A 19,073-nucleotide genomic window follows, 5' to 3' on the forward strand; every position below is an offset into this window, starting at 1 on the left:
TTTTCAATTTAATTGAATCCCAATTACTATACTAAACATTACTTAAACAGATCATTTTTACATTTTAGTAACAATTTAAACGCTCATTTGTTGATTAGTTACTGTTTTCTGCTTTACTAAAAAAAGTGGTGACTAGGAAAAAACAGGAGTGGAGATTCCCAATCTTGATCCTTAATTGAAGTTCAGCCAAAGGCAAACCCTGTTTTTGGTTTTGAAGGATTAGGGGTGGGGAGGGGGGTTATCTATACTAATATTATAAAGAGAAAGGGCGGATTTTTGTGTGTTTATATGTTCGAGGTAATCTCCGAAACCATTGCAACTATTTGAAAAATTCTTTCACTGTATGAAAGGTGCATTCTTACTGAGTGACATAGGCTATAAATTACGCATATATGTACTTATACTAATTTTTTAAACCAATACTTTGTCTTCACCACCAGTTTATGTTTCGTACCGTTTTATTGTTATAAACCTGCAGTGATAGAAGAGTCAAAGGTTCTCTCTGAACTAAGTGCTGTGGGATGGAAACACGTGAAAGAAATAAAATCACGATGTCAGCATAAGAACTGACTAAAACTTTACAGGTATTTCAAATTGCAGAGGGTACAGTCTATCAGCTTTGAAAATTGTGAACCATTAAGAGTAGCAGAATTTTTATGCACCAAAATTTATATAAACGAATTATAACTGAGATTCGCTTTGAGCAAATTAATATTTCCATTTAAGTAGTGCAGATAGACAATATTAATCTGTGTTTTTAAAAGTTGTAATTTCGCATGCATTTCGGGCTATCGTTTAAGACCTTAAGGTTTCTTATCTATACTAATATTATAAAGAGAGAGGGCTTATTTTGTATGTTTATATGCAAGGGTCTGGCCAGAGGAAATGTAGGTCCTTTTAAGGACCCTTCACAAAAATCTAATTTGTTAAAAAGGACCCTTCACAAAATTCTGATTAGTTAAAAAGGACCCTTCACAAAATTCTGATTAGTTAAAAAGGAACCTTCACAAAATTCTGATTAACCAAAATGATCCTTTACAAAATCTCGATTGACCAAATCGGACATTTCCTGGACTCATTTTTCAATAAATGAGTACGCAAATCAGAAATCTAATCTATATTGATGGATAACTTTTGGTTTACAATTTGAAATTTCACAAAAAGATTTTATTTATCACAATATTTTTTTTAAATTTCACAAAAATAGGACCCTGTGAAAAATCCTGGACAGACCCCTGATATGTTTCGAGTAATCTCCGGAACCACTGCACCTATTCAAAAAATTCTTTTTTTGTATGGAAGACACATATTTTTGCAGAGTGACATCTATACTAATTATAAAGAGAGAGAGAGAGCGGAATTTGTATGTTTATTATGTTCCGGGTAATCTCCAAAACCTTTGAACCTATTTGACAAATTCTTTAACTATATGAAAGGTTGATTTATACCAGGGTTTAAGCTGGGTTCAAAAGTTCTTTAGCATAAAAGCTAAAATTGAAGGAAAAATGTTGGCAAAATGCTAAAATGTTACACATTCTCATATATTTATATATGCCTCAGTGTGTTTCAATTCCAGCTGAAAATAAAATTCATATTTCATTTTGAAATCTTTGAAGAAATAAGTACAACAGCAATAAAATAAAAAAAGAAAACATGATTGGTGTTTAGAACATTGCAGTCCCCTCCTCCTAATAAAGCAGTTATTGGGGGGACATAATGCTGGATAAGACAAATAGTTATTGAACTTAATTGTAGTTTAAACATCTTAGCTAAGATTTAAAAAAGATTAAGTTGATTATCGCCATGCACGCTTCCTCTCTAGGATCATACATTTCTTCTTTATTTAAAAAACTAATTTATTTTTTATTTGAGCAAAAAAGCGAAAATGCATTGCTTTATTTTTGCAATTCAGATAATGTTTTCGCATTATGCGAAAAATGCGACCGTAGCGGAAACCCTGATTTATACTGAGTGACACAGGCTAAATTATACATACCTGCCTTCATACTAATTTTTAAAACTAAAAAGTTATCTTTGCTACCAGTACGTTCGTGCTATTTTCATCTTATACTAGCTTATTACCCGGCGTTGCCCGGATGCTTCTCAATGCAACATATCATTTAGATAATTAAATGGATGAATTCTATCTAAATGAGAGTAAAAAACTGCATTCACACCATTCTAGGCTCAAATTTTCAAAAGACTGTAAATAGCACAGAAAGTTGAGCATTTGCAGGAAAAATAGCATCAAGTAAAAACGAAAAAGCAATGAGACATGTTATCGGGGTTTTATCAACGATATTCTTTGGTTCTGCCGTGTCCACTGGCACGTTATCTGCGGTTGAATCAGACGGGCGGGTACATCCAATGTCTTAATGCAGAGACAAATGATTGTCTTGCATATCTTGAGGGACAACCTTTTGCGTGATGCTTCAAATGCGAAAACCATTGTGCTGCCCTTGACGGTTTTGTATACCTCAAGACATTAAAGCATGCTATAGTACTCTTCACATACATTTTATTGTGGAAAAAAAAATCTTGGAGTGTTTTCCTAGAAAGAATCGTTAATAAATTCAATGGCTTTTATCATTTACAAATATATGCAAAATATGCCACCGTTACAATATTTTCAGATATGAAAATCATTCTCAATGGCCCAAAAGCTAAACAGATGTACAGAAACACTGTACAGAAAATAAGGAATTCGGTCGTTGTTATTAATAGCCGTTAACATTTCGTTTTACGGATAATTGGCAGTGTTTTTACTTTCAAGGTTTCACGTGTTAGGTAGACTCATTTTATAATTTTTTGTAAGTGTTCAGGAATGTAAGCACATTCCGTAGAAAATGTTCACTTAGTATAAATAACTTCACAAAATGTGTCTGTTTTCCCTTTCCGTGGCGATTTAGTAGCATGCCATGGAGTAATATTAGGTAAGTGTAAATTGCATAAAAAGACGTACGTCAACTACATTTTATTTCCTATATTTATGTCAAATTTCTTTTTTCGTAGGTAAAAATGACAGTTAGATATTAATACTGGTGTCTTGCAACGATTCAAAATTTGTCTAGATTAAAATTTTATTTCAAATTTTTAAAACCTCACACTTGCCGTAAATGTTGTACATGATAACTCAAACTGATGCAGGTAGTAAGATCACTTATTTAGGTTTGCTGCTCTGAAGTATTCCTTTTAGAATATCGAAATTTTAATTTGCAGAGACACAGTAGTCATAAGGGGTAGGAATGGTTCCACTGAATAATGGTTGCCATAGAAACAGTTACAGTTATTATTTTAAGATACATAAAGCATTAAAAATGGAGTACGTGGACGCGAACCTATGAAACGAACTATATAAAACCCGTCAATTGAACTGCCTTATAGAAAAGAAATAGGCGTGCACATTTTGGTCACTATCCACGTCGTTTTTTTTTAAAATTATTTGCAGGGCAAGAAATTAAAAGAAAGAAAAAAACCGTCTTTTTTCTACTTACAACTGTATAATAGACAATTCTTTTGTTTATGTTTTACAAAAACTTGTTGCACATTCTGTCCCCCATATCCGCAAGGAAATGTATTTCCACGTTTAGAAACGTAATACAAGTACTAAAAAGTTAAATTATTCAAAATTTTCTAATTCTTAAATTTAACTCAAATCTTGCTCCTAGATACAATTCTTAGTCCTCCTTCCAGCAGCAAAATGAAATACATTTTTGAATGAACCCAACCTTAAGCATGCAACATAAAATTGTCTATATGGGAAATAGGTTAATTTCACATGCATTTAAAGTACTTAATCGCCTGCCCTTCTGACTTATTGATCGTGATACAGAACTTAAGTCTCATTGAGATTTTAATATCTTGAAGTTTAAGAATGATGTATTGAGATTAGCCGATATACGTGAGATACAAATTGTTTCACCTTATCCCTCCACTGTGAACAGAGTTGCTTCTATAACACTGACACGTACCCGGTAGCAGAAACTGCGAGACGCGCGTCGCAGATTTTTCAGCGGCCTGCAGATAATTTTACCAAAAAACAAAAGGAAAGAAAGAAAAAAAAATGAATAAATAAATGAAAGGAAAAAAGTATGACTTTTGGCAAAGATCGTTTTTTTACCGGAAATGCAATGGATGCTTCAGCATTTCAGCTAGCAACACAGTCGCCATATTTGGTCATGAACAAGATCGAAGTATAAATAAGATGCTTATAAGTGCCAAAGTATTCAAAAACAAATCAGAATATTTAACTGAAAACTAATGAAAATAACTAAAATGTGCTGCAAATCGTTTTTTTTTTTCTGATTTTTTTTAAATAATTTTTTTTGAGAAATGAAAAATTTTCTTTTTAAAATTTCACGTTATTCCCATTGCTTTGGACGCAAACGCGCTAAAAACTTTTCAAGTAAAGTGTAGTCTCATGAGGATTTTTATTTTAAAATTATTTTTTTGCAACACTTTCAAAAATGTATACCTTAATTTTTGGCGGTGTCGCCATGATTGGTCATTCCCAAGATGTTGGTACACAAGACTCTTTAAGTGCCTATGTTTTCATATACAAAAATTGGATGTTATTGCAGTGAAAACTGTTGAAAATTATGCAAAGTGTGCCATTTTTTTCGGATAATTCTTAATTATTGTCTTGAGAAATGCAAAATTTTATCTTTAGAATATTATCTTATCTTCATTGCTTTAGAAGCAAATGTGCTAAAAACTGACTATTTTGTATAATTAATTGTAGTTTTTTAAGGGTTTTGAATTTATTTCTACTTCTATGTAACAAATTCAAAAATCTATTTAAAATCATGAATTTTTCGCATAGACGCCATGTTTGGTCATTCGCAAGATGGAAATAGACGAGACTATTACTTGCCTAAGTTTCCAAAAACAGAATTGGATGTGAACCTCAATACAAACTATTGAAGATAACATAAAAGGTACAATAAATCATGTTTTTTTTTTTAAAATATTTTCATGAAAAATGTGAATTATTATCTGCACAATTGTATTTGATCCTATTGCTTTGGAAGCTTTGCCATAAACTAAAACATTCATCTAAAATGCAGTTTTCTGCCAACTTCTCATAAAAGAGTCAAAATGAATAAATAAATAAATTAGTAAATTTACTAATTTATTTATTCATTCTTTGAAAAAAAAATATTCAAAAACCTATTTTAACTTAAATTTTCCATTTTTAAATGAATATGTATTGGATAATTGTTTTTCATAGTGCGTCGAGTTCTATTTATTTTCATGAAAGTAGTGAAAATTGCCCCCTCCACCTTTTATACTTTAAAACTCAGCGACAGTCGTGACCACTAAGTTTTTCGGGTCTAGTGGCCACTGGCCAGTTGGAAAATTTCTGAGTCTTAACCTTTACAAGGAACTTGTGTATTTTATGAAAACTTAAAATAAAACTAATAAAAATGCTGCAGATTATTTTTAACTCCCCAAAATAGTGTCGCAGACAGAATAGAAAGTTTCTGCTACTGGGGACACGTATCCATTTTTATCTTACAGCATTTTTTCAATGACGGTTGAATTACTTAGTGGTAGTTACAAACAGTAATATTTTTCGATTGTTTACAATAAAAGTTATCGAACTGAGAGTCTTGTAACTGGAAATGGAGCTTTGCTTAACTAATTTCCCGATGAAGACTAAAACGAAAGAACTTTATAATGTGGCGTAATATTTCATCATGCCCATTTCAGTAGCAATCTCTTCCTGTCAAAAGTTGCCTCATACCCGCTAGCTGGTTTAAAATTATTGCTAGTCAGCGATGATGCTCCTTCAGGTGTACTATTGCTTCGAGCGTTAAAGTAATATAAAATTTCAAACGGTTAAGAAATTTGTTCATGTAAAAATGGAGACATTTTATGCATTTTAAAAGTTTAAATGTAAATTAATATTTCTTTACATTTTTCAAACTTTAAACTTTTACCCTTCTAAAACTATGAATTCCGCCTTATTAAATTTTCGTGTGGTTTCGAGTCTAAAGGTGTACAGCCTTTTACTCTACCACACATTAGCAATCCTAGTATGATAGTTTATGTACATGTAATGAACCCCATGGCTATCCCCCTTCCCATTGAAAGATAAATTCAATCTACGCTACTATACACAAAAATGATTATTTTGCAATTCATTAGCCATATTAATATTTTTACCAATGGTCTCTGATAACATGGAGCAATTTCTGTGAAACTTAGGTGAACTGAATATGGTAAATCATGGAATAGTATAAATAACATATACATATTGATTTGTTTAATGATAATACAATACTAAATTATATTTCCGATGCAATGATGTCGTTTTAATATAAATTTAATATTCTAATTGTAAAACTGTTGAAGATTGTACTTCGATAATACATATCTCATTTTGTTATTTTCTGTGCTGTTTATGTATAGAAAATACAGATCAAAATTTCGTTTACTGTTACGGTATTATTTCTTGAAAACTTATTAGCGAAATGCGCAAGCAAATTGAAGAAGAAACACCGATGGTGATTTCAATGCATCCCTGTGTCTTTGCAGAGCGCAATTTAAGAACTACTGAAAGACAGAATTTCTTTTTCGTTCGGCTTTTTTGCCAAACATGCTATACGTTTGTCGCTAGTCGACATTAACAGCCATTGTTGAGGATACTTTTTGTGTTGATTGCATTTAAAATATCTCCTGGTGGTTATATGTTGTTAACCATTTTCATTTGCTTTGAACCAAATTTCACAAATACCGATATAGTTGAACCAAATTACTTAAAGATTCGACGTAAATCAAGCAATATTATAAAGAAAATTTACAAATTGCAAATTGGTTTGATGAGGATCATAGAACATTAAATAAAATTTCTGTTGCAAGGATGAAATAGATGTGGTTTTAATAAAAGTAGTCTAATGTTGAAACAGTCGAAGATTGTACGTCAATATTGAATGCAATACTATTACCTTACTCATGTTTGTATTTTCCTGCTATTAACGGGATAAACACTGATCAAAAATTACACGCAGCCTTACTGTTGTGGATTTTATAATTAAACAATATTTTTAAAATATAATTAAACGGTAACATCAAATTAAGTAGCACCATGGACCCCAAGGGTCCATGCGTAACATCAATGGATCCCTGGGGCCTCGTAGGTCGCAGTTTAAGAAACGATGTATAGCATCATTTATTATATCTACGGCTTTCTCGCTAAACATGCTTCAATGCTCATCGCTAAACGGTATTGACGGCCATCGTTTAGGATATTTTGTGTTGATGACATTTAAAATAGCTCCTGGTGGTTATATGTTGATAACCATTTTCATTTGCTTTGAACCAAGGTTCACAAATTTAACGATTAAAGTCAATCTTTGAAGAAACTTCATCTAGGGCAGTTTTTTACGGGCTTTTCATTTAGACTAAATTTATAACTATACAAAAATTAGTTCGTGCAGAAAAGAGCAATTTTATGACTCAAAATATGAAATTAGACCTCTTTGGGTGTTTTTAAAAAATTCCAAAAACCCGCCTATATGAATTCCTGAGCAACAATTTACCTTTGTGCCAAATTTGGAAGAAATCCGACGAAAACTGTGGATTTGTATAAGAAACTTACACACATACCCACACACCCACAAACATACATCCATTTTTATATATATAGATATGTTACTAGTGGTACCTGCACGGCTTTGCCCGTAATAGAAAAATTAAAAGGTCTTTTGGTTTGCCTGTATATTTACAAACAATGTATGGTGAATTTTCTCGCCAATTGGCTTGTACCCATGTTATGGTTTAACGTTATGATGATTTCGTATCTCGCCAAGTGGCTTGTGCCATGTTAGGCTCCACGTTAGGATAATTTCGTTATTTACTCGTCTATCTTATGATAGTTTTGTACTTAAAATTGAAATAGAAAAAGAACGACATTGAATTTTCAAAAAATCGTTTCAAGGTGCACACCTCCATGCTACAAACTAAGTTTGTGCCAAATTTCATGAAAATCGGTCGAACGGTCCAGGCACTATGCGCGTTCACAGAGATCGAGACATCCTCCGGACATCGAGACAGAGAGACTTTCACCTTTATTATTAGTAAAGAAAACCAATTCTGATTGAATATTTATATCTAGTAAAAAGTCATCTTCAAGCAATATGCTGAGGAAGAAAAAAGGAATACTATTGTCAGCTTAAGAAGCATCAAATGCTTTGTATGAATGTAAGGCCATGCTTCTCAGAGTTCAAATTTTGCATACATTGCTTCAGAGATTATATGCATACGAAAATCAAAATAAAAAATATCTGCTAATGAAGTCGCATAAGTTGCATTTAGTTTAAAAAGTTCTTAAGTCAAAGGGTAATTGAACATAGTTTCCATTCATTTACAGTTAAGAGTTAAAACTTTAACGAGCAAAGAACATTCAACATGAAAGAAATCACCAAAGAGGAGGAAAAAAGAAATAAAATTATATGGAGAATTATTCTTCATTATGACCCTATCTAAGCGTTTAAAGCGAAATAACAGCTTACAAATATCTCATCGAACTAAATGATAATTTTCCGACGAAAGCGAGTACAAGAGGTTGAATGACATCCCGGAACTGAGGAAAACTCAATTCTTAATAGAATATTTCATATTCATTCTACCAGCTAATCAGATTTTTTCCATTTACAAATTATTTTTTAACATTTTTGTGGTTCTTTGAATTTTTAGAGGACTATACCCTTTGAAACTAACCTTACTTGATGCATACAACTTTCAAACTCCGCTCCTAACTCAAAAAAAAAAAATTGTAAAAATTTTACTATAACAAACTGTTTGATCTTTCTGCTTCATGGCAAACATTCAAAAAATATCTCTGTGACAGCGCATTGCAAGGAGAGTAAAACAGAAAAAAATCCAGATAAGACCATGATAGTATGAAGGGAAAAATCACTCAGGGTATTTTGTTTGCCAGCGCCGCAAAGAACCAACAAAAACAATTCTGTAACAAAATTGATACATGATTGCAACCTACTGAATACGCAGGCTTCTAATCACGCAACCAAATTAATAACTGGTCAGCGACTCACCTATGATACCAAAACGCAAAGTATTGTTTATCAGCATATTCGGTGGAATTGAAAAAAGTTTAATAAATTTAACACTGGCCAAGATCAACAAGCAGACTAAGAATGTCTGAGCAAGTGTTTTTTTTTACTAAAGCATTATGAGAGGTGTCATCTTCGCATTTGCCTGTGATTTTAATCAAACTATTTCAGTGACGCTTGCAGATACACTTCAAGCCTGTTTTAAATCATCTTCTTTTAGGAATGTATGGTCTCTGTATCTGAAGAACATTTTTAAAAGCCCATATTTATTCTATTAAAATTAAAGGTGGTATTCCAAAAATTTCGCTGCGAAACTTTAATTTGTTCTATGTATACAATGGAAACAGACAACCAAGTAAAATCAATAGGGACTAATATGATTTAAAGTATTGTTCTTACTGAAACAGCAGCAGGTCGGTCCGATCATATTCTTCGAATTTCCATCATCCTTTCGCATTTTCATTTCCAATTTAAGTTATTGCGATTTCCATTGGAAATTTCCTATTTATCACCTTCATCAACATTGAAGGTCAAACGTACAATTATGTGCAGTACGACACTACATTTAGAAGATTATATTGTTCCTGGAGAAGAAAAGGTTGGTCTCTCTTGATTAGGATCAAGAGAAAGTAAATCAATTTCTTTCAAAACTTCATTTCTATTGTATACCATGATATTTAAAAAAACAAAAAATCTGCACAATATTTATTTAAGACAGATAATTTTTCAACCCGAACAAGTTCAAGACAAGCCCCTAGTATGTGTAATATTTGGGCCCAAACGGAGGGCCTGGTGGCAAATGTTTTTAAACAATAAGTTTCAAAATGTAGCTTTAGGTTATCTTTGGTCTCTTAATGGCGGAGATCATGATCCTCTTTTAGATCAGAACTTGGATTTTGTTACTAGCATTTTATCAAGCAGAGTATTTAGTTTCATCTAATACTAGGCTCAATTCAAGCATAAAAAAAATAATAAATAAATAAATAAAAAATGAATAAATAAATAAAATAATAATAATAATAATTCTTATAATAAACTCATTCTTAAGCTACTATTCTGTATTTGCAAACAGCACAGCAGAATTTTGAAAGTGGTAAAATTTTAGATATTTTAAAAATAGATTTACTGTGAAAAGATATTTATAATGTGCATATTTGTCAACTTTTAGAAATGGACATCGGTAAAATTTTCATGTGAATGCTACTACTTTATCAAATCACTTTATGATTCACAAATACATGAATCACACATGCACATGAAGTTATTATAAGTTTTAAAAAAAGGAATGAATGCAAAATATCAATTTTTAATGTTATATAATTGTTAAATAACTAGAGCAGAGTAGTCATGAATGAACCAAGGGCTTGAATGATTCACTACTAGATTCAATAAATGTTTGAAAAAATGTTGTTGTTTGGTACTTTATTATTTTGTTATTAATAAGATTAGGTATTTAGCCAAATTATTAAAAAAGGCAGAAAAAAAATGAAAAAATTGCAAAATTTAATTATTTTCCAATATTTTCTTAAAATTAACTGATTTCCATGCTTTATAGCTACCCTAAACATTTTCAACTAGTTTTTAGACAAATTTGATTTTTTAAAATCTTTATAAACTGAAGATAAACACTGGTGAAAATTGATAATCATTTTCATAAGTGATATTTGCTTGAATCAACTTGGATGTAAATGAGCAGCGAAGTTAGGATTTCGTTTCGGAGGAGATCCAATGAAATTCGAATGTTCCGAAATTCTAGTTTGAAGTTCAATTAGTGTGATTTTTTTCCTGCATTTTCTTTTCAATTTTGGCGAGGTTCCAGATCCCTTTGAACCTTTATGGAGTCATTCATATTTACTCATGTTCAAAACAATATGTCATGTATGTATATCAATTGAAAAGCATGAATAATTATTCATGTTCAATATGATACTACTAAATTTTAAATGCCTTTGTTACTGCAAATCATTTACATAATGCAAACATAATCATAAACCAGTAAAAAATTATTATTCTTACCCGCTTGAACAACTTCTTAAAAACCCAAACTAGGGAGAAGTAATCCTTAGATCGAAATACTTTTGTGATGAACCATCCACCTTTTACAAGCAATTCAGAAGCAAGTTTCAAGGCATGCAAGGTGAGTTGATCTAATTTAAAAGAAAACACCATCAATAAATAGACTACGATTCAGACAAAATCAATAAAAAAAGCTAAGAATACTTACTTTGTGTAAATGCATCATGTAGCCAGCTTTTACCAACATTAGGTGCACCATCATGAAGAACAGTATCAACTTTAAATGTCTTCAGCTCTCTTTTTAGTGTCTGTCACATAATGATAAAATAAATAAATTCGAACACACATGCAGGCACATAATATATATGTAAAAAGAGTACATTTCAAAACTTCAAAGGGCATCATCCAAACAAATTAAGAAAAAGCTCTGTTAATTTAAGTTTTACATTTTTAGAAATATATTTAAACATATATATGTACAATATAACCACAACTTAACAATTGTTAAGGGACTGGAAACAGTTATCATTAAATCAAGAATATTGTTAAATTGAGGAGCATAGATCCAGCAGTCAAATCCGGACGGTGAAGTGTATTATTAAATTGAGGAAATAGTTCAATCAGGTATTGTTAAATCGATGTTATAATATATATATATATATATATATATATATATATATATATATATATATATATATATATATATATATATATATATATATATATATATATATATATATATAGGGATCATTCTTCAAAAAGTGTAACTTTTCTGTTACACACCTTTTACAAAAAAACTTTAAGGAACAATTTTCATTTAACAATGATTTTTAATTTCATCAAAAATATATCTATTTAAATTTCAGCATTTTTTGATAATAATAATTTTTATTTTAGTATATTTTTGGTTCACAGCATGTGAATTCTCACCTCCATGGCATGTCACACACCTTGTTTGACTGTTTATGTTGTGTAATAACTTGTTTAATTAAAAGTATGTACTTATTTATTTATTATTCCTTTCACCAAGTGTCTCAAATACTAATTGATTAAGTATATTTAATTTTTTAATATTGTGTTTTAGTTCGTTTTAGTAGGACAAGGAGTCATGTCACACAATAAATTTTCACCTCCGTTACCTAAACACAAAATGATTAATAAAACATGTGTCAGTTTCATATGTAACAGAAGCTATCGCTACACAATCAGTAAAGTCAAGAAATGTTACCGAAATAAAACTAGTGTAAATAAAGATCGTTTGAAATTTTTGAAAACACTTCCACAAATGGAATTTACATGTTTGTCTATACCATTGATTCTCAACCCGTGGTCTGGCAGCGGTTCATAGAAAAATATGACCGGTCCTCAGAGATTTTTGCAAGGCTAAGTAGAAAAATTTTAACAAAAATGATAGAATATAGGCCCCAAAGCTGAATACTTTACGATGTTCTACAACATAAAATCATTTGACCAAAACTGTTCTGCAAGTACTTCAAGCATTGTACGTGATAAAAACGCGACATTTTCCAAATTGGGTGCCAAAAATCAAAATCATTTTACATAGGATTTTTTTTTTTTTAAACTGAACTGTAGCTATTTATTTCAGTGGAAATGAGATATTTCTGGAAACATCACAGCTTTCAACCAAATAACTAATTAAAGAGCCCTGAATTTGGAAAATTAGTTAATCATGAAAACTATAAAATCAAAAAAAAAAAAAAAATTAACATGGTTTCAAACCTAAACCAATTGAGATTCTCCAAAAATAAAATGCATAGAAAGAAGAAAGATACAAAATTTTGTAAAAATCCGAACCTAGGTGTCAAATCACATTTTTTGAGATAAATACCTTTGTGCTGAACAGTCAAGTAAGAAATAACAACATAAAAAAAAGCACAAATTGCAGATTACTGCAGACACGTGCTTCAGCATTACAGGGAACGCCTTTTTCAATGCTGCAAAAAGTAATGAGCTTTTGTCAGATTTCTTTTCATCCATAAGCTCATTACATTTAGCATTGAAAAAGCCGAAACATGAGTCTGCAGTAAACTGCATTTTGTGCTTTTTTTTGACATTATTTCTTACTTCACATTTTTTTGGTTAATTTTACATGGCATGAAGGAGGAATTAAAATAATGTTATTAAATAAAGAAATTACTGAAATAATAAATAAAATGAGTTGAGTTTCGTTGCATATAATAAAACGCTTGAAAACTTTCTAAATAATTGAAATATTTTCTGGATGCAAAGGGATTGAAATCTCAAACAAGACACGCAATTTCTGGTGATGTACGTGTTTCAATGTTGGCATGTTTCCAAAACATATGTGTATGGTGGAAATTGCAGTGGATAAAGATTAACTGGGAAAATCCTACAAAGAGCTTTCTGCCAAATTATCGCATTTTGGGAGAATTTTAGATTTTCTTCTAATTTTAGGAAATCTGCAGAATTTCTGCAAAATTCTATCTTGAATTGGAAGATATTTGTAGAAAATCTGCAGTTTCTACAGATTTTCTGCACCGCAGTTTCTGCAGATTTTTGATACCGCAGCTTTCGCAGATTTTCTGCACTGTGGTTTCTGCAGAAATTTTAACTGAAATTTGCAAAATTTCTACAGAAAATTTGACTGTTCTCTCACATTTGAACAGAATTGTTCTGCAGCTCAGGCATCTCTTCTGCGACGTACGTCGCAAATTTAGTAGTATTCTGCTTTCGGGCCTATCGGACCTTTTACATTTTCATTTTTGTAGTTTGCTATGAATTTCGACAGTGTTTATTACTTATGCATAATTATTACAAATATTTATCTTATTAATAATATTTAAATATTTTTTGTAATAGTTCTTTAACATCAAATTTTATTTATAAGTTTGTTAATTCATTTATTAATTTACTGTTTTGTAAAAAAAAGGGAGGGGGCATCAGGGATAGGAAATCTCAGACAATCTGCGCAATTTTAACTGCAATTTCATATTTCTGCCTTTGCTTTTCTTTATATAAAGAAATTAATTAATTCAGAAATTGTGAGCAGGCATTGATCTCTTTCTGTGGTCCAAAAGAGTTCATAAAATTAAGTGCAAACTGTATTGCAACGCTTAGAAAAATAATATTTTAAAATTTTTGTATTATTTTAGAATGGTTTTTAAAACTAGAAACATAGGAAAACTTTTCTTACCTGTCTGCATTTTTCAGTAGTTATATCTTCTTGAAAAGTCATAACATTGGGAATTGGTCTTATAGGTACTAAATCAATACCTAATTAATAAAAGTAAATTAATTGAACACAAAATTACATTACATTTTATAATTAGCAATTCAGGTTTGGTATACTGCAAAATTGTTTACCTCAGTCAAAATTTTCATTTATGCATTTATTATAAAAGCATCAAATAGCTAAATGAGAAAATAATTGAGTTTTTTTATTTATTTTATTTATTTATTTTTTTTTTGTCATATTTTGAGCAGAGTTTGCTGATATATATTGTGACAAATATTTGACATTTATTTTGAAAATATAACAGTTTGATATTTTTGATATTTATTTTTCGAACTACGACATTTATAATATAAAGATTATAAGTATTAGTTATATTAATATTATTATTCATTATTAAGAATAATCAAAAGTAATACACTATATTTATATGATACATTGATATTTCATTAATGTAATGGACAATGACATGTAACGAGGGATATCACAGTAAAAGAAAATATTGAACCAATAACTTTTTACAGGACTTTTCTGTTAGCCTGGCGCAAGCGATAATTTGCCCCATGATTACATCCAAGGCCAAATGAATACGCTCACCTAGGTGGATTTCTACATCAACTTGGCGAATAATCGCTTGGTGATAGACGTAATCATTCGACGAATTATCGTTTGCGCCCAGCTAATGGAAAAGTACCCTTTTTTTCTTTCACCTAAGATAAATAAAAAAGAATGATTTTTTACTAAATTATATTAAACAAGTTAAAAACACATTTTTTGTAAATCAAAGAAACTCGATGCTCGAGCTCCTGATGAATTAACACAAAAAATTTGATCGACCAAATTACTAATAATGGTAAATTCTATCCTCTATTGTGCACAACTCCACCATTTGAATGCAGCAATCAAGAAAAAACGACCAGAATTGGATTACAGAAAAGAAGTTGTGTTCCATAATGATAATGCTAAACCACTCATCTTTGATACCTCGGAACAAATTGATGGAACTTGGTTATGAAGTTTTGATGTATCAACTGTATAGCCCGGACCATGGAACTGTCTGATTATCATTTATTTCGGTCTCTGCAAAGATCTCTTGATGGTTTGCGCGACCGAACAGCCACTTGGCCAAATGTTTTGCTGGTAAACAGAAGGTTTACGTTGAGGGAATTATGAAGCTACCCGAAAACGGGCAAAAGGTCATTGATAATAATCGTCAATAATTTATTAGATTAAACTTGATTTTCAATTAAAATTCTTCAAAAATTTACTGAAAAAGCACGGAGACATTTTTAATGACCTGATGTATAAAGATAGTCTATATAAGGATTATAGTATCAAAACTCAAGGACAATAGGAGGGGGTCTTGACGTCTTGAATCCTCCCCTTGGGTGCGCCACTGGTGTGTTATATATACAATCATTACAAAATATTTCTTACCAATGATAAGACTAGACACTGGCATCGCTTGATGAGCTACTTGAAGCCATCCTCCAGGTGCAGCACATAAATCAACCAAAACCCTGGATTTTTGAAGGAATTCAAATTTTCTGTTGAGCTGAATTAATTTGAATGATGCTCTTGATCGAAAACCTGCAAAGAATTTGGTATAAAAATTAATTTAATTTTTTAAAAAAATGCTAATCCAATCCATGAAACTGTAACGAAAATATAAAATAATTTTCAACGAAGAATATTAAACCTGTAACTCAAAATGAATTACTTAATATAACCAGTGTTGTAGTTGGGGAGGGAGGGGGACACAGAGGGATACTGTCCCCCTAAAACATTTGGATTTTTATTGTAAAAATAATGCAAATTGGTTTCAAACTACTATGCCTTTTGACGAGTCTTCCCTCCTCCACAACACATTATAATAGCTTTTAAAAAATCTAACTACTGTAGTGACAAAACCACAAATCAAACATAGAAGACTTAGCAAAAATAGCTTGATATTTATCAAAATTATAGTAACTGCTAAATAGGCATTCTTTAAAAATAGTTTTTGCCTCCTACTGCATTACTTAAAGTTATGTCTTTAACAGCCTGGTTTCTCATAAAAATATGTAATTTGCTGTCCTTTGTCAATATTTACTAGGAATACCGTATACTGTACCCCAACTGCAGTTAGGTCACTTTTGAGAGTTCTTTATGAGCAAAGCTTTTTTTTTTTTTTCTTAATCTAATGTATAACAGAACTAGTTCTAGTAAGACAAAGCACTTCTTCTCTTCTAAGTTTTGTCAGAGAAAGTTAAAAAAAACTTTTTATGAATTTTAATTTTAGAATAAAGCATGACATTGGTTTTTTCCCAAGCAGCTAAAACATCTGTTGGTAGACAACTTTCAAGCGTATCACTACTTTTTTTTTTTTTTGGGAATTTTACTAAGAGTTTTTAAGGAAAAGGAAAAATAATCAGAAGAAATTATCCTTCTGATTTGCTATGGAGGGCTGGAAGGTCTGTTTACTCCTGATCCAAAAGAAACAACTTTCATAACTTAGCTTTACAAGTTTTTGACATAAACACAACCAAATTTGGGTCCATGCTGCTCATAGGCAGTCTTGACAACTGCCTCCCCCCCCCCAAAAAAAAAAGAATACAAGTTGAACCGCACCAAGTCTGGGGGGTCTCGCTTACAAGATACATTTACTTCAATAACTTCGTTGACTACCAACTATGAGATAACTCAGATAACTCGTCGATTTGGCTAAATTATTTTTATTCGACACCAAAATGATCCCCCAAGTGCTATTCGGAAAAGCCTCAAGAACAGATTTAACATAAAAACCTGGGTATGGCCTTCAAAGGAAAAAAAATGCAAAAAAGATATATTATTAAAAAATGAGTTGACTGTGTCAAATCACTTTTGTGTGTGTGCCAAGGGGGGGGGGGGGGGGGGGCGTAAACTTTGGAGTTTTTCTGGAGATGTCTGCAGAGATCTGAAGTTTAAAAACCTCTGTGTTAACCAGATTGTTGGCACTTTTTCCTTTTCAATGGGATGACACCTGCTCCAGCTCAGTTATTCATTATTCCAGACAGATCCAAGGGCGCCTATATGCAAAATTTTAAGGGGGGGGGGGGCTGAAAAAATTTTCCCATTTTTAAGCAGAATATTTTCCTTGTAGAAACCGATTTCTGTACAGATTAGAGATATTAAAATTTAACATTTTTAATAACTTGTTCATTAAAGGCTGGAAAAGAAATTTTTATATATTTTTGCCAAGAAAAAAGCACTAAAAGCAAGGAAGTTCTCATTTCTAAGGATGGGACTTGAGCCCCCTCTTAGCCCCTTATATGGGCGTCCTTGGACAGATCAGTCCATAACAAGGATGAAACTGCAGTCTCTGGATGGGATAACTGGGCTTCGGTATATTGCATGCACACCTAGCCTTCAATTCACGAGTTGAATTTCACAATGTTGCAGACACCCGCTGGCGAGATAAATTTACTTTATCTACCAGTTTGTTGGCTCTCTCAGCTTCAATGAGATGGCATCTGTCTCCAGCTCGGTTATTCACTAATCCATACTGATGAGTTCTAATAAGGACGAAACTGCAGTCTCTGGGTGTCATAACCAATAGTCTCGTATATTGCATGTAGTTCTGAAGTTTCTGCCTTAGCCTTGACTTAGGTGAGGTAACTTACTGCTAAGCACATAGGCTATGTTGGCACGGAGCAATCAGTTGGTTGATGACATCTGCGGTTAATTTGATGACGCCAAGGGTTGTGTTCATAAGATCTTCTCGTTAGTTTTCCCTAGTCGGTAGCTGTATAAGAACGCGCTTGGGTAGACACTGGTGAAACCGCGGTCCACCGGTGGCTCTATGCAGGGGTGAATCCCCTCAATATTGCAGCCTCCCAATGAGAAAAATACCCGTCAAAATACCCCCTAAAAATTTCATGGCCCCTAGGTGGGCACCTATGGCTCTATGCAAATATAGCGATATAGCTTGTATCTTGTCCCTTTAGAACACCCAACGAAATTCCCATGCTTGTTCAGAAAACAAAATAATAGTTTACCAATGACTTCAAGATTAGTAAAAAAGGTCAGAAAGTGACATTGGCCAACCCTAAAAAAATTCTGTCCCAGACAGCTGCTTTTCTGCCGTATTAGAAATTTGGCAATTAGGATTAATTGGCACCAGTAGATCATAACAATCAACTCTTCCCTTTCATTCAAAAACTTTTCATAATTTTGTCGTAGCAATTGATTTTAGGAAAGATTTTTAAAAAATATTACCTGTTTCTTTGGCAAGTCTGTAAAATTTGTCCTTCCTCTGTTTTCCAACCTTCGATTTCTTCGGCATTTTTGATCACTGAAAAATTTATCAACAACTGAAATTTTAGCTAGTTCAATTAAATAATTAGAAATACATGGTTAAAAAACGTAATTTTTTTTCTTAATTATTATTTGCGTGAAAGATATTAAGCTATGACAATCGATTACGACCACGCGGCCGAAATACAGATGAAAACAAAGCATTGTATTGCCATAAAATGTTTTACTAATATTGAAAAATAAATCGTGTCCTCCATTAATCTTCTGTGGAAAAGATCCAGTTGGATCATAATTAGGCATTAAAATGCTAAAACTAACTTTACATCATGCTTATACAAGCAATACTAACGAAATTTTTCGAGTTATTGAAACTTCCAGAAGGGTTCTTTTAGTTTTTTGTATCGTATTTGAAGTTTTCTACGTTTAATCTAACTTGGCATCAGTTGGGATTTGACTTTAAAGGTCCAAGTCCGCGAGGGAGGGTCAAATGA

General features: G+C 31.8%; 1 protein-coding gene across 1 annotated transcript in view; it reads right to left on the reverse strand.

Moving 5' to 3' along the window:
* The window catches only part of LOC129220124 (pre-rRNA 2'-O-ribose RNA methyltransferase FTSJ3-like), a 49,602-nt gene extending 30,825 nt beyond the window's left edge, over positions 1-18,777 (reverse strand). Inside the window, exons 1-5 of the mRNA XM_054854468.1 lie at positions 18,544-18,777; positions 15,745-15,897; positions 14,269-14,348; positions 11,302-11,401; positions 11,094-11,224 (exon numbers count right to left, since the gene is read on the reverse strand). Of these exons, the coding sequence (XP_054710443.1) occupies positions 11,094-11,224; positions 11,302-11,401; positions 14,269-14,348; positions 15,745-15,897; positions 18,544-18,610 (531 nt within the window). The 5' untranslated portion in view covers positions 18,611-18,777. The remainder of the gene's footprint in view (positions 1-11,093; positions 11,225-11,301; positions 11,402-14,268; positions 14,349-15,744; positions 15,898-18,543) is intronic.
* Positions 18,778-19,073: the final 296 nt, after the last annotated feature.

Source organism: Uloborus diversus, chromosome 4, assembly GCF_026930045.1.
Source record: "Uloborus diversus isolate 005 chromosome 4, Udiv.v.3.1, whole genome shotgun sequence".
Taxonomy (NCBI): domain Eukaryota; kingdom Metazoa; phylum Arthropoda; class Arachnida; order Araneae; family Uloboridae; genus Uloborus; species Uloborus diversus.